Source organism: Cebus imitator, unplaced genomic scaffold, assembly GCF_001604975.1.
Source record: "Cebus imitator isolate Cc_AM_T3 unplaced genomic scaffold, Cebus_imitator-1.0 Scaffold15, whole genome shotgun sequence".
NCBI lineage: Eukaryota > Metazoa > Chordata > Mammalia > Primates > Cebidae > Cebus > Cebus imitator.
This window is the reverse complement of record NW_016107330.1, coordinates 178,398-194,663: the sequence shown is the minus strand read 5'-3', so window position 1 is coordinate 194,663 and position 16,266 is coordinate 178,398. Positions and strand designations below refer to the sequence as shown.

Genomic DNA, 16,266 nt, shown 5'->3' with positions numbered 1-16,266 from the left:
TTTTAGTAGAGACGGGGTTTCACCATGTTGACCAGGATGGTCTCGATCTCTTGACCTTGTGATCCACCTGCCTCGGCCTCCCAAAGTGCTGGGATTACAGGCTTGAGCCACCGCGCCCGGCCCAAAAGTAAATTTTTTAACAGTGAATTTGTAACAATTTTTTTGTTCAGTTTCTCATCTCAACCCATCATACAGTAGATTTTTGATTCACAGGTAATCGTAGGGAATCAGCGAGTTCAATTGTGTCTTAAAGGTGTTAGCAGAAAAACCTCCCTGCACAATAACAAGTGGCAACTGAGAACGCTTTCTCATTTCTCATGAATTGCCCAATATTTTTAGCTGTGGATGGGGCAATGTTTTCCAGGTCTTCAAGTCATTTTACAATGAAACCTACTTTGAGCGGCACGCAACCTTCATGGACGAGAAGCTCATGCTGCCTCTGTGGTCCTGCACTGTCTCCATGTTTCCTCTGGGCGGCTTGTTGGGGTCCTTGATCGTGGGCCTGCTGGTGGATAGATGTGGCAGGTAAACAGAAGGTGTGCTGCCCCCACTCAAAATTCACCCCAGTCAGCCACACTGCCTCTGGGTGTTTGTGGACCTGGTGGGGAGATGTGTGACCCTGAGAATCAGAAGATCTGTGAGTCTCTGCATCGCCACAGACGTCATGACCTCAAACCAGTCCCTAAAATTCTCTGGAATTTCTTTCCTGGGCCATTGCATGGGAAAAGCATTCCCTTCTGTCACCTACCTCAGAGGTGCTGCAGCCTTTGAGATCAAGGTTCTTGATGGTACTTAGCTCAGTGCCTTGTAAGCACTTCCAGTGGGTGTTCGATAAATGCTTGTTTATTGGGTTTCATTCCGGGGTCAGAGGCTCCAAGTTCTAAGAGCTGCAGCCTCTCCCCACGTGGCCTCATCAGAGTTTGTTACTGAGGTTGGGGTCAGGCTGAGTCACTGCTGGCCACCATCTCGTATCTTGTTTGGAGATGAAGACGGGGCAGGTCTCTGAACTTTGCTTGGCTTACACGGCTTCACTGATCGCTCTTCCTAAGCGCAGGTGCTCCAAAGACGTGACTCCACAGATAAGGGAGAATGCACAGGCCAAGTTTCCCAGGCGGGCAGAGCCTGCACCGGGCTCAGGGTGAAGCCTGGCGGCGTTCCCTTCCGTCAGCCCCACTCATTCGGATTCACGGTTACACTGGGCGTGAGGTGCCAGGGTAGGCAGTTTGCAGGAGTGACTGGAAGGCGCTCTGATGAAAAGTAACTCGAAAAACCAGAGCAATTCCATTTCAGGCATAGAAGAAAATAGTGCTGATTGAAAATTATCTATTAATTAATGCAAGACTCATAGGAACCCCTCTTGCAAATACTTGATTGACAATTAATTTGCCATACATTATGCACTGGAATGAAGAAACTATTCACTCTAACGTCATTATGCCGTAATCCAGGCTTTTCTTTTGGTCATCCAGACTGTGCTGTTCCCAGCTAGACCCAGAGTGACTGGACTGTTCTGGAAGCCCAGGCTTGGCCTCCACTTTCTTGTCTGAACCCATTTTCCAGATGAGGACCCTGAGCCCAGGAAGGTCGTGGTGCCAGCTTGCGCAGTGGGGTCCTGACAGCCCCAGCCTCCCCTTAAGTCATCAGGAAGGGCTGGGAGTCCAGAGAAGGGTGGGAATGTGTCCAGCTGCTTGATCTCTTTGGGCCTCTTGTCTGGCTGACCCTCCTCTATCAGGACCTGGGCTCTGGTGGCTGCTTCTGAAGGGTGCAGCAGCCCCAGGAGAGAAAAGTGGCCTAAGAACACCAGCCTGTACGTCTGTGGACTCCCTGGCCAGTCCTCAGTGTTGCCAAGCTGGGATATTTTTTTTTTCTTTTTTTTTTTTTTTTTGAGATGGAGTTTCTCTTTTTCCCCCTACTGGTTTTTAGTGGTGTGATCTCGGCTCACTGAAACCTCTGCCTCCCATGTTCAAGCAATTCTCCTGCCTCAGCTTCCCGAGTAGCTGGGATTACAGGTATCTGCCACTATGCCAGGCTAATTTTTGTATTTTTAGTGGAGACGGGGTTTCACCATGTTGGTCAGGCTGGCCTCGAACTCCTGACCTTGTGATCCACCCGCCTTGGCCTCCCAAAGTGCTGGGATTACAGGTGTGAGCCTCCGAGCACAGCTGCTGGGATATTTTCATAGAGACCTCACCACCTGCTCCCTGCTCTTGACACCAGAGCCCCGCCTTCCTCACTCAGGGCACTCACTCAGGGTTCTGGGGATCCTCAAAGATGTGTGCAAAGCATGCGACAATCACAAAGGTAGTCCTGGGGCTGCTGACAGCTTCATCATCCCCACACCTGTAGGGGTGTGAGGAGGGAGCACTGCCATCTGGAGGTGGAGAGAAAGGAATGCCAGGCTGGGCATGGTGGATCACACCTGTAATCCCAGCACTTTGGGAGGCTGAGGTGGGCGGATCACTTGAGGCCAAGAGTTCGAGACCAGCCAGGCCAACATGGTGAAACTCCATCTCTACTAAAAATACAAAAATTAGCCAGTCATGGTGGTGCATGCCTGTAATCCCAGCTACTTGGGAGGCTGAGGCAGGAAAATCACTTGAACCTGGGAGGCAGAGTGTATTAGTCCATTTTCACACTGCTGATAAAGACAAACCCAAGACTGGGCAATTTACAAAAGAAAGAGGTTTAATGGACTCACAGTTCCAAGTGGCTGGGGAGGCCTCACAATCATGGCAGAAGGCAAGGAGGAGCAAATCACATCTTACATGGATGGCAGCAGGCAAGAGAGAGTTTGTGCAAAAACCAAAAAACAAATAAACAAAACCCTTCCTTATAACACCATCAGATCTGGTCAGACTTATTCACTATCAAGAGAACAGCACTGGAAAGACCTGCCCCCACGATTCAGTTACCTCCCACCAGGTCCTTCCCACAACACATGGGAATTTAAGATGAGATTTGAGTGGGGACACAAACCATATCACAGAGGTTGCAGTGAGCCGAGATCGCACCACTGCACTCCAGCCTGGGCAACAGATCGAGACTCCATCTCAAAAAAAAAAAAAGGGAATATCAGAGTGCACCAGCTAGCAACCCCACAGCTCGGGAGCTCTCTGTCCTCTTTCTGATCCACTGCAATTCTTCTCCTGTGCAAAACCCAAGCCAAAAGCAAGCAAGGGGGGGCACCGGAGCCATTACTGCAAATTGGCATAGGACCTAGAGCACAGAGTCAAGCAGATGAGTGGATCCTGAAGGCAGCGGGATGAGCCCGGCATAGTGCTGTTTTCCAGGCACTCCCTCTCCTTCACAGGCTTATGGTTTTTCAGCCTTGGAAGGGATCTTAGAAACCATGTGGTCCCATTCTGCACCCCACTCATTGTGGGAATTCCCTGCTCAACATTCCTGACAGTCTTCGTGTCTAGTGTAGATACCACCAGCGACAGCTTGAATACCATCAGTGATGGGAAGCTCTGCCTCCTGGGACAGCCCATTCCTTGTCCTTCCCTCCTGGTTTCAGGCAGCTCCAATCATTAGATGCTCCCCTCCCCCACTCCCACCCCCGCTGACCCCAAATCTTCCTTCCTGGGATGTCAGCCCATTTGCCCCTTCTTCCCATCTGTCAGCCTGCTACAACCACAGGCTTAAACGACAGACATTTATCTTCTCACCTTCTGCAGGATAGAAATTCAAGATCAAGGTGCTGGCAGATCTGTTTCCTGGTGAAGGCCTTCTTCCTGGCTTGCAGACAGCCTTCTTCTGGCTGTGTCCTTTCTTTTTTTTTTTAGATAGAGTCTCAGTCTGTGGCCCAGGCTGGAGTGCAGTGGCACGATCTCTACTCACTGCAACCTCTGCCTCCCAGATTCAAGTGATTCTCCTGCCTCAGCCTCCTGAGTAGCTGCGATTACAGGCATGTGCCACCACACCTGGCTGATTTTTGGGATTTTTTTTTTGGTAGATACAGAGCTTCACCATGTTGGCCAGGCTGATCTCAAACTCCAGACCTCAAGTGATCCGCCTGCCTCAGCCTACCAAAGTGCTGGGATTACAGGCTTCAGCCACCGCATGCAGCCTGGCTGTGTCTTCACCGGGCAGAAAAAGAGCAGTTTCTTGTGTGTCTCTTCCTATCCTGTCATGAGAGCCCCACGTGACCTATTCCCTCCCAGAGGCCCTCCTCCTGATCCCATCACACTGGGGTTAAGGCCTTCAACATAGGAACTGCAGGACATGATTCAGTCCACAGCCCCTGCTTCAGCCCTTTCTTGGGCACATTCCCCCCACCTCTGTGATGACCACCAGCAGAATAGGAGCTGGTGTCAGGAGAGCTTCCTCAGCCTCCACGCCCTGCTGCCCTCTGGGCTCGCTGTCTTTGCAGAAAGGGGACCCTGCTGATCAACAACATCTTTGCCATCATCCCCGCCATTCTGATGGGAGTCAGCAAAGTGGCCAAGGCTTTTGAGCTGATCATGTTTTCCCGAGTGGTGCTGGGAGTCTGTGCAGGTATGGGGACCCAGGCTCTGTCTGGCTCAGCCTTGGGGGAAGGGTCCGTTTGGCCAAGGCTGGAAGCAGGAGCGGAGCAGGTGTCTGGCTGGTTCTGTCCGCCTCTTTTCCTTTCAAGACATCCTCCCGTCTGCATTCCCAGGGCCCTGCAAGCCTCATGCTTGTTTGTTTTTGTTAACTAATTAATTAATTAATTTTTTAGCGACAGGGCCTCACTATGTTGCTGGGCTGATCTCCAACTCCTGGGCTCGAGTGATCCTCCCGCCTCTGCCTCCCAGAGTGCTGGGATTACAGGCGTGAGCCACTTACCTGGACAAGCCTAGTGCTTTCTAGCCCCTTCCTGTATTTAAGAAAATCTTCTATCAGGGAAGGATCTTGAGAAACACACTCACCTTGAAGTACAAATAACTAATACGGTTTCCCAAGATATCTTCCAAGGATGAGGGACAATTTCAACTCAGCAGTTTCTTTTTCTTTTTTCTTTTTTTTGAGACAGTCTCACTGTGTCACCCAGGCTGGAGTGCAGTGGTGTGGTCTTGGCTCACTACAACCTCTGCCTCCTGGGTTCAAGCGATTCTCCTGCCTCAGCCTCCTCAGTAGCTGGGAATACAGGTGCCTGCCACCACCTAATGTTTGTATTTTTAGTAGAGATGTGGTTTCAGCATGTTGGCCAGGCTGGTCTCGAACTCCTGACCTTGTGATCCACCCTCCTTGGCCTCCCAAAGTGCTGGATTACAGGCGTGAGCCACCGTGCCCAGCAGCAATTTCTTAGTTACAGCAATTTCTTCTATTAATAAAAGTTAGACAAGTCATCTGTGCTTTAGAAGAATCAGAAAATGGACCAAAGCAAAAGATTTATGGTTAGCTTCCAGGGACACACAAAGGCCTAGCCTTCTCCCCAGAACAAGCAGGCCAGCCCCGCAGCTAGAAAGGAAAAGGTCTCCTCATCACATCCTGGTGATGCTCCCATGGGGGCTGAGGATTCTGGAGGGATTTTGTTATAAGTCCAAACTCAACAGTCAAGGTTGGCCTCGCTCCATCTCCGCAGAGGGGCTGGCAGCACGGAGAAGGCCCCAGATTAGGAAATGGAATTGAATTGCATCTCAGCTTTCTGCGTTTGTGATGTGCCTGCCCTGATTTCTGCCGTGCCCAAACCAGGCATCTCCTACAGCGCCCTTCCCATGTACCTGGGGGAACTGGCTCCCAAGAACCTAAGAGGCATGCTGGGAACAATGACCGAGGTGTTCGTCATCTTTGGAGTCTTCCTAGCACAGATCTTCAGCCTGCAGGCCATCTTGGGCAACCCGGCAGGTAAATGGCAGCCGCGGGGGTCGTGTTAGGTCCGGTCCCTCACTCAGCCTCCATGCCGGGTGTTACTGACAGATCAAGTCAGATGACACCTGAGAGGTGGCCCAGGGCCGGGCGTTGTGCTGTGTGGGTGGTGACGGGATGGGTGACCTTGGTCAGGGCTGTTTTGGTGAGTGATGGGGACAAATTGTGCTTGGGAATGAGTTTTTGCTATTAAGGGAAGGAGAGAAGTTGGGGAAGTGAGGTCAAGAGAAGAGGTTTCTTTCAAGCGGTGAAAAATGTCGGCATAATTTGGCTGCCACAGGAACGGTACAGTACAGAGGGAAGGGCAAACAGGTTCACAGCCACCGGCCCTGTCACTGGGTGGCTGTTTTCTGGCAGCCCCTACCTTCCCAGTGAATTAGGAGGCAGGGCCGTTGCCTGAGTGAGTGGGGGTCGTGGAGGAAGTTTAGGACTCACACCTGGGCTCAAGCGTGGCCCTCTAAAGGTCCACTGAAAAATCACTGACGTGAAGCTGATTAATAGAAAAAGCATGCAAATGTGTTTAATCAGATCCGCGGAGCCTTCAGAGTGAGCATCCAGAGACAGGGGAAATCGTCTGCTTTTGTGCTTACGCCCCACAGAGCATGACCGCCAAGTAGAAATGGGAGTGGACAAAAGGGTCCCATCCGACGTGAATGGACTGCGTGGGGAGACCCCGCAGGGTCTGCGGAGGGTCTTCTTGGCCTCTCTGTGCAGCCTTCCTTCCTTCAGGGTGTGGGGCGGGACCCTCTGCAGAATGGGAGCCTTATGACCCACAGCCAAACAACATTGGTCAGAGAATTTCCTTCTGGCCAATTTTGTTGTTGTTGTTGTTTTGAGATGGAGCCTTGCTCTGTCACGCAGGCTGGATTTCAGTGGCGTGATCGCAGCTCCTCCCGGGTTCAAGTGACTCTCCTGCCTCAGCCTCCTGAGTAGCTGGGATTACAGCACACACCACCATGCCCAGCTAATTTTGTATTTTTAGTAGAGATGGGGTTTCTCCATGTTGGCCAGGCTGGTCTTGAACTCCTGACGTCAGGTGATCCACCGCATGGCCAGTTTTTACACAGAATATTTTCAGGTTTGGTGGAAGTGCTTTTGGGGAAAGGGGATCCGGTTTGTATGACCTGCCCAGGAATTCTGACAAGGGATGCTGGTTTCTAGGGTTAGCCTCAGGGAGAATGGGACTGAGACAGGACAGAAGGTCAGAGAGAAACTCGTGCTTCTGAGGGTGCTGCTGAGGCCTTCATTTGGGGATATTGTTTTCAGGGCCCCGACAGGAGAAAGTGAGGGACACTCAGGAGGGGCTGTGAGAAAGGAGATAAGAGATGGACCGTCCAACAGGGCTTGATGAAGGCAGCCGGCAGTAAAAGCCCCATCAACCCAGTGGGGCTTTCTCCTTTCTTTCCCTCTTTCTCTATCTCTCCCTCGCTCCCTCCCTCCCTTTCTCTTCCTTCCTTTTCCTCCCTCCCTTCCTCCCTTCTTTACCTTCCTTCCTTTTCTTTCTCTTCCTTCCTTTCTTTCTTCCTTTCTTTTTTCCTTTCCTCCTTCCTTCCCTCCATCCCTTCCCTCCCTCCCTCCCTCCCTCCCTTCTTCCCTCCTTCCTTCATTCCTTCCTTCCTCTTATCTCACTCCATCACCCAGGCTGGAGTGCTGTGATGCAGTCATACCTCACTGCAGCCTTGACTTCCCAGGCTCAAGCGCCTCAGCTTCCCAAGTGGCTGGTACCACAGGCACACACCACCATGCCCACTTCATTTTTTCTGTTTTTTGTAGAGACAAGGGTCTCACATCCAGGCTGGTTTCTAACTCCTGGGCTCAAGTAATCATCCCTCCTCAGCCTCCCAAAGTGAAGGGATTATAGACATGAGCCCTGTGCCCAGCTGGGGTTTTTTCATATTCATTTCTGAATGACCCAATTCTGCACAGAGTCCTTAATGGGTGTATTTATGTCTTTGTGGTCCCCACAGTACCCTGAAGAGGTTCAGAGACTCAGAACCTGCTGGGTGCTCCATGAAAGATCATTAGCCCAGAGCAACTGAATACTGAACCATCAATTAGAGAGACATCAGCTGGGGAGGAGGCCGCCCTGCGTGTCGCTTCATGCCTGCGCCTCTTTCATCCCTCGCCACCTCTTGCCTGACGCTCAGAGATGTTAAAGAATTTGTCAGCGGGGCTCAGTGGCTCATGCCCAGCATTTTGGGAGGCCAAGGCAGGAGGATCATTTGAGCCCAGGAGTTCATGACCAGCCAGGGCAACGTATCAAGACCAGTCTCTACTAAAATTTTTTTAAAAAGAAAAAATCTGCCAGGTAGTGCAGTAGTGTGCACCTGTAGTTCCAGCCACTCAAGAGGCTGTGGTGGGAGGATCACCTGAGCCTGGGAGACCGAGGCTGCAGTGGGCTATGACTGCACCATTGCACTCCAGCGTGGCTGATAGAGCTAGGCCCTGTCTCAAAAAAAAAAAAGAACTTGTCCACTTCCCACAGTACCAGCAGGGGTGGGTGGCGGTGGACAGACCCTCTTCTCTTAGTGGAATCTCAGCTTCCCTCCTTAGCCCAAGCTGTCCAGAAGGAGCTCACTTAGACCCAGCGCAGGGTCCAGGACCTGCCCCACCCTGGCCGTAATGAGGCAGAGGTTGTGTCTTTTCCAGCCTTAAAAGTAGGGCTAAAACAGAGCTCATTTTCCCCGGGGTTCAAGTGTTTAAATCAATGCCTATTCTTTAGAGAAACGGTGCTCTTCCTGCCAAATAATTAATGACACGTAGATTTTTATAACTATAGTGATTTCCTTCATTTTGAATGTGGAACCCATTTGTAGGAGGGCCCTGGTGAGAACTAAGTCCCCACAGTCCTTGGTTCACACAGGAGTGTGACCTTCCAAGGGCAGTGGTGAGTGGGCCAGGGTTCCCCAGGCCTCGGGGTCCTGAGTGCTCGGCTCCTTGCAGGGTGGCCAGTGCTTCTGGCCCTCACGGGGGTGCCTGCACTGCTGCAGCTGCTGTCCCTGCCCTTCTTCCCCGAGAGCCCCCGCTACTCCCTGATTCAGAAAGGAGATGAAGCCACAGCGCGACAAGGTATGAAGTTGCAGGCCACTCTCCCAGGCCCTGCCCACCCCGTGGGCCGGGCAGAGTCACGGTCAGGGTTAGAGTCAGGGTCGCCATGGGTCGGGGTGCGAGTTGGGAGCTGAATGGGGTGGGGGGTGGAGATTGGGGCATTGTCAAGGTCAGGTCAGGGAGTGGTGAGCTCAGGGCCAGCATGGGGGCCTGGGGCCCGGCCTGCAGGGATCCTGCCCTCTGAGGGAGTGGTGGTTCTGCTCTCTGCAGCTCTGAGAAGGCTGAGAGGCCACGCAGACTTAGAGGCTGAGCTGGAGGACATGCGTGCAGAGGCCCGGGCCGAGCATGCCGAGGGCCACCTGTCGGTGCTGCGCCTCTGCGCCCTGCGGTCCCTGCGCTACCAGCTTCTCTCCATCATCGTGCTCATGGCTGGCCAGCAGCTGTCGGGGATCAATGCGGTATGCGGGACGGTGGCCAGGCGGGCAGACAGATGAAGCAGACCCAGGCTTCATTGACAGCAACACACGGTCCCACCCACAGAGGCCTGGCCTGGCTCCAGGGCCAGAATCCGCCCAAGCAAGGCCAGATGTCGGGAAGAAACCTCAGTCCTCACTGTCTCCCCGCTCTGCCCCTCTCCACGTGCCCCCTTCATTTTTCTCTGTTTCCCAGTCCCCAGAAGGAAATGCCTCCTGCCAATAGTCCTTTCCCCTCCGTACAAGACAATGGCTAGACAGATGAGCTGAGGTCTCCTGGATCCAAGCTCAGATCACCAGGCTGGGGTTGGTGGGTCCAGCCTGGCTCAGGATGTCACCTCGGACCCATCTGGGTGTGATGTTTGTGGCATCACTTTCTGCGCCCATGGCTCTTTCGCTCTAACTCTATCTAACCACGGTGTGAGGGGAAGGGTGGAGATCTGGCAGGAGCTAAAACACTGGCGATTGGATGGGTGACCCAGTTGCTCCAGTGGCGTGTCAGGAAGAGGTGGCCTTGGCCTCAGGGATTCATGGATGTTTAATCAGTGATCATGGGAGGGTGGACGGCCCAGGTGGGAGCCACCAAACGTGGAACAGCACGCATGGCTTTCCGAAGGGTTGTTTGTGCCAGTGTCCTTGGCACTGGGCCAGAAGACAGACTGAACTTGGGGTTGGCTTGGCCCAAGTGAGAGGTAAGAAATCATTCTCTGGGTTCTGAGCTCTTAGAGGAACCAAGTCATGGAGGGAAAAGCGATCTTGGGTAGTGTGGTCTGGCTCTCATTTTATAGATAAAGAACCTAAGGCTCAGAGAGGGAAGAGCCTTGACCCTCAGTTCCTGGGCAGAGTCGGGCTTCCTCCTGGTGTCCCAACTCCGGGTCATGCCTCTTTTTCCCACCACCTGCTACCTCTTTGCTGTCCCAGGGTTCCCAACCCAGGCTTGCAGAACCGTGTATGGCTTGAGCTGAGAAAGTTAAGCCAGCGTCCTGGGTCTTTGGGCCTCTTCCCCACAGCCCTATGTTTTTGTTTAGATCAACTACTATGCAGACACCATCTACACATCCGCGGGCGTGGAGGCCTCTGACTCCCAGTACGTGACAGTGGGTGCTGGCATGGTCAACATAGTGATGACTGTCATCTCGGTGAGTGAGCAGGAGGCGTCTTTCCTGCTGGAGGGTTTCTGGCCAGGTGCCCCCAGGCAGCAGAGAGACCCGCAGAGTCAACCGAGTGCTGGTAGCCCTGGTGCTGGGGTCACTTAAGGGACATGGACTTTAGGATGTACACATACTAAGTACTTGCATGACCTTGACCAGCCTACTCAAAATTCCTTCCAATCTGGCCAGGCACGGTGGCTCACACCTGTAATCCCAGCACTTGGGAAGGCTGAGGCAGGCACTTCACTTGAGGTCAGGGAGTTTGAGACCAGCCTGGCCAACATGGCGAAACCCAGGCTCTACTAAAAATACAAAAAATGTAGCCAGATGTGGTGGTACACACCTATAACCACAGCACTTTGGGAGACTGAGGCGAGCCAATCACTTGAGATCAGGAGTTCAAGACCAGCCTGGCCAACATGGTGAAACCCCATCTCTATTAAAAAATCCAAAACTTAGCCAAGCATGGTGGTGGGTGCCTGTAATCTCAGCTACTTGGGAAGCCAAGGTAGGAGAATCACTTGAACCCGGAGGTGGAGATTGCAGTGAGCTGAGGTGGTGCCACTGCACTCCAGCCTAGGGAACAAGAGCGAGACCCCATCTCAAAAACATCAACAACAACAGAGGTCCAAGTTTCTTCCTTTGTAATCCTCATTACGGTGACTGCAATACACGGTATTCGAATGCAGGTACCACTTTTTGTTGGTCCAATATCATTTCAGAGTTCAGTATTTAAAATCTGAGCTACTTATGCTTTGAGATATATATGTTGTATGAGAAAGGGTCAGATATCATGACATTCCTTTCCCTAGATCATTTTCTTTTCTTGTCTTTGCATTTTGGTTTTTTTTAGACAGAGTCTCACTGTGTTGCACAGGCTGGAGTGCAGTGGCACAGTCTCTGCTCGTTGCAACCTCTGCCTCCCGGGTTTAAAAGATTCTCCCGCCTCAGCCTCCTGAGTAGCTGGGATTACAGGCGTGCACCACCATGCCCAGCTACTATTTGTATTTTTAGTACAGGGTCTCATCATACTGGTCAGGCTAGTCCCTAGACCACTTGCAAGTTATCTTCTGATAAAATTTTGATTCCCGTTCCTTGAGTTGCCAGTGATGGTAAACATTGTTTAGAAAGTTATCTATTATTTGTATTTTCCCCAGAGCTAGTTTAAGTGCCAATCAACTCTCAGAAGATTTAGAAGGACAAGGAGGGAGAAGTTAGGAAAACAGCAGGAAAGGCTGAGAGGAAAATTAAGGGAGGAGGACAGAGGTCCCCAGGCTGAAGTCTCAGCCCCTCCTCCTGCTGGGTTCCCTTGGCCCCCTCCCCAGTTCTCCTCTGGGGCAGGATCCATCCTTTACCCTCAGAGTCCTCCTCCTCGAGGATGAATGACCATCACTAGGACCTGCTTCCCCATCATCCTACCTGGAGCAACCGAAGCCAGAAAAATATGCTTTCCATCTCCCTAAAGGAACGGTGGGAACCAGGCATAGAGCATGAAACTGACAGCATTGCTCTGATTCGGGGGGTGCACTTTGCTCCCATCTGGCCCTCCTGAATGGCAGTGATAGTCTGTCTGTTGGGATGTTGGGAAGACATGAGTCAGGTAACTGAGTCAGGGGGCTGTACAGGGCCTGCCCTGGGTCAACATTAGGGATGGGGGAGAATGGAAATGGCATTAAAGTAGAAAAGGAGCCAAGCGCGATGGCTCACGCCTGTAATCTCAACACATTGGGAGGTTGAGGTGGGTGGATCACTTGAGGTCGGGAGTTCGATACCAGCCTGACCAACATAGTGAAACCCTGTCTCTACTGAAAATACAAAAATTACCCAGCTGTGGTGGTATGCGCCCGCAATCCCAGCTACTTGGGAGACTGAGGCAGGAGAATTGCTTGAATCCAGGAGGTGGAGACTGCAGTGAATGGAGATTGCGCCACTGCACTCCAGCCTGGGCGACAGAGCGAGACTCCATCTCAAAAAAAAAAAAAAAAAAAAGTAGAAAAAGTGAGAAGAAGTAGGATTGCTGGTCACAAATAGTGACCTGGGCTTGGACTAGTGAGGATGAACCTTTACTGTGGTTCCCACAGACAGGAACGGGTGAGCAGGGTGAGCGGGTTTAGGAGTAGCTGGTGTGAATAACTTCCTCCAGCTCCGGGGAACAGGGGCTGTCCCAGCTGTCTGCTCCCTGGCCCCAGGGTGTTAGGGCAGGTGCTGCTGGCCTTGAGTGTGAAAGTCCCCAGAGGAGGAGCTGGGGCATGGGCCTGCATTGTGGGTTTGCAGGTGACAGAGGCACTCCCAGACAGAGGTTTGTTTATCAGTGGGAACCGGCTGACTGCGGGAGGGCAGTCCCTCCAGGGCCGTCAAGCTCCCGAGACATCAAAGCATCAAACATGGAAACTAGAACATGTGGTGGTTCCAGTGGGTGGCAGGGGTGCAGGGAGCCAAGACCCAAAAGGTCGGAAATGACCAGAACAAGGAAGGGTGGTGGTGAAAACCGTGAATGTCCAACCCAGGCCAGATGAGCAGCCTCTATCCCACATGCGGGCGGCAGGGGTGAGAAAGGAACGCCTAAAAGGCGGGGTGCGGTGGCTCACGCCTATAATCCCAGCACTTAGCAGGGCCGAGGTAGGAGGATCACTTGAGGTCAGGAGTTCGAGACTAGCCTGACCAACATGGTGAAACCCTGTCTCTACTAAAAATATAAAAATTAACTGGGCGTGGTGGCAGGCACCTGTAATACCTCCTACTTGGGAGACTGAGGCAGAAGAATTGCTTGAAGCCGGGAGGTGGAGGTTGCAGTGAGCCGAGATTGTGCCATTGTACTGCAGCCTGGGCAGCAAGAGCGAAACTCCATAGAAAGAACGAGAGACAGAGAGAGAGAAAGAGGGAGGGAGGGAGGGGAAAGAAAAAAAAGAAAGAAAGAGAAAGAAAGAAAGGAAAGAAAGAAAGAAAGAAAGGGGGAGGGAAGGAAGGAGGAAAGGAAGAAAGAAAGGAAAGAAGGAAAGAAAGAAAGGGACAGAAAGAAGAAAGAAAAGAGAGAGAAAGAAAGAAAGAGAAAGGAAGGGAAGAAGGGAGGGAAGGGAGGAAGTGGGGAAGAAAGGAAAAGGCGGGAAGGGAAGGAAGGAAAGGAAGGGAGAAGGGGAGAAAGAGAAAGGGGCACCTAAGAGGGGCCTACAGGCCAGGCGCGGTGGCTCACGGCTGTAATCTCAGCACTTTGGGAGGCTGAGGCAGGTGGATTACCTGAGGTTGGGAGTTCAAAACCCGCCTGGCCAACATGGAGAAATCCCGTCTCTACTAAAAATACAAATTTAGCCAGGCGTGGTGGCGGGTGCCTGTAATCCCAGCTAGTCGGGAGGCTGAGGCAGGAGAATGGCTTAAACCCTGGAGGCAGAGGTTGCAGTGAGCCGAGATGGCACCACTGCACTCCAGCCTGGGCAACAGGAGGGAAACTATATATATATACCTTTTTTAAAAAAAGGAAGACGGGCTCGCAAGAGAAAGTGGAGGCTCTGCCCAAGAATCCTGGGTGCCAGGCCAACGCAGCTCCTCACTGCCCCACTTCCCCTCCAGGCTGTCCTGGTGGAGCGGCTGGGACGGCGGCCCCTCCTGCTGGCCGGCTACGGCATCTGCGGCTCTGCCTGCCTGGTGCTGACGGCGGTGATCCTATTCCAGGTCTGACCTCATTCCCTGCCCCCTGGCTGGGGAGTCATGGTGGGGGTGGGAGGTCCCCTTCCTGACTGGCCCCCCTGCACCAAGTGTTTGGCTCTGAGTCCCACCGAGGGCACGCCCCCTGCCTGGAAAAGTACTTTGCAAAGCCCCCTCCTGAAGCGAATGTCACAGGTGGCTTCACTCACCTACACCTGCACATGCAAATGAGTAACTAGATAGATGGTCCAGCTGTCATGGGAAAGAGAAACAAGGAGGACAGTTTGCAATAAAATATGTGCTTCAGTACGTAAATTCAAGGGTGTGGCTGCAATAGAAAACAGCCACAGGCAGTGAACAGGTGTGCACTGAGGAGAGGTAAGACCAGATATCACCCATTCAACAGGTAGGAGGCTGAGCATGGAGGCTCATGCCTGCAATCCTAGCACTTTGGGAGGCCAAGGCAGGAGGATCAGTTGAGCCCAGGAGTTCGAGACCAGTCTGAGCAACATGGTGAGACCCCATCTCTACAAAAAAATACAAAACATTAGCTGGGTGTGGTGGTGTGCACCTGTAGTCCCAGCCACTCAGGAAGCTGAGGTGGGAGGATCACCCAAATTCAGGAGGTCAAGGCTGCAGTGAGCCATGATTGCACCATTGCACTCCAGCCTGGGTGACAGAGTGAGAGCCTGTCTCAAAAAAAACCAAAACAAAACTGGGAATCATATTTCAGTGAGATTAAAACACAGCAGGCCACCCAAACAAGAAGTGCATCATTTCAATTTGCAGTGTTCTCAGCCTACATGTATTATTTATGTTCTAAGGAAGTAATGAAAATACATGGGGTGGTATGATATGAAACCTTTTTTTTTCAGATGGAATTTCACTCTTGTAGCCCTGTCTGGAGTACAATGATGCGTTCTCTGCCTCCCAGGTTCAAGCAATTCTCTTCCCTCAGCCTCCCTAGTAGCTGGGATTGCAGGCACGCATCACCACATCCGGCTAATTTTTGTATTTTTAATAGAGACGGGATTTCACCATGTTTGCCAGGATGGTCTCGATCGCTTGGCCTCGTGATCCAGCCGCCTCGGCTTCCCAAAGTGCTGGGATTGCAGACGTGAGCCACTGCACCCGGCCGATAGGAAATCTTGTCAAAGCAATCCACAGCCTGCGTCTCCGAGGCAGCCTCTCTGCTGCTGTTGCTCGTGCAGGTGGTGCGCACTGTCCTGAACGCTTTCAAATGAAAATGCATCAGAAATGCAATTGCACAGGAGTCCAAGAATGTGTGAGGAGCTCATTCTGTCATTTAGAGGCGAGATCTTTGCTCTTTTCCTTCCTTCCCAAGCTGCCCTCTCTGCAATGTCTTTGTCCTTAACCATCAGGGCGTACAGAGAGCTTCAGGCAGGAAAGAGCTGGAGGGATTCAGGGAATCACCAAGAGGCAGGGGCCTGCAGGGAAAGCAAGGCCTGGCGAGAAACTGTTAGTGACGCTCAAAAATCAATTTAATTAAAATTTCCTTTGGAAAGAACTTTCTTTTCTAATTTTAAAACCAATTTAAGTTCTCGGCCAGATGCAGTGGCTCACATCTGTAATCTCAGCACTTTGGGAGGCCAAGGCAGGTGGATCACCTGAGGTCAGGAGTTTGAGACCAGCCTGACCAACATGGTGAAACCCTGTCTCTACTAAAAGTACAAAAATTAGCCAGGCCTGGTGGCGTGTGCCTGTAATCCCAGCTACTCAGGAGGCTGAGGCAGAAGAATCACTTGAATCTGGGAGACGGAGGTTGCAGTGAGCCGAGATTGTGCCACTGCGCTCCAGCCTGGGCAACAGAGCAAGACTCTGTCAAACGAACAACAAACAAAAAACAATATAAGGTTTTATTCTTAGTGGAAAGTTTAGGCTGGATGCGGTGGCTCAAGCCTGTAATCCCAGCACTTTAGGAGGCCAAGGAGGGCAGACCACAAGGTCAGGAGTTCAAGACCAGCCTGGCCAACATAGTGAAACCCTGACTCTACTAAAAATACAAAAATTAGCCCGGCATGGTGGCATGCACCTGTAATCCCAGCTACTTGGGAGGCTGAGGCAGGAGAATTGCTTGAACCTGGGAGGTGGAGGCTGCAGTGAGC

At 52.1% G+C, this 16,266-nt stretch overlaps 1 protein-coding gene across 4 annotated transcripts in view; it reads left to right on the top strand.

Annotated features, from left to right (window-relative positions):
• The window catches only part of SLC2A7 (solute carrier family 2 member 7), a 25,051-nt gene that overhangs the window by 3,287 nt on the left and 5,498 nt on the right, over nt 1–16,266 (top strand). For 2 of the 4 annotated variants that reach the window (XM_037730892.1, XM_017503279.2), the window contains 7 exons: nt 365–525; nt 4,373–4,497; nt 5,656–5,808; nt 8,773–8,898; nt 9,148–9,335; nt 10,379–10,489; nt 14,066–14,167. In XM_037730892.1, coding sequence (XP_037586820.1) covers nt 365–525; nt 4,373–4,497; nt 5,656–5,808; nt 8,773–8,898; nt 9,148–9,335; nt 10,379–10,489; nt 14,066–14,167 — 966 coding nt within the window. Of the gene's footprint in view, nt 1–364; nt 537–4,372; nt 4,498–5,655; nt 5,809–8,772; nt 8,899–9,147; nt 9,336–10,378; nt 10,490–14,065; nt 14,168–16,266 lie in introns of those variants that run through there. The other 2 variants (XM_037730897.1, XM_037730893.1) reach the window with 2 other exon arrangements.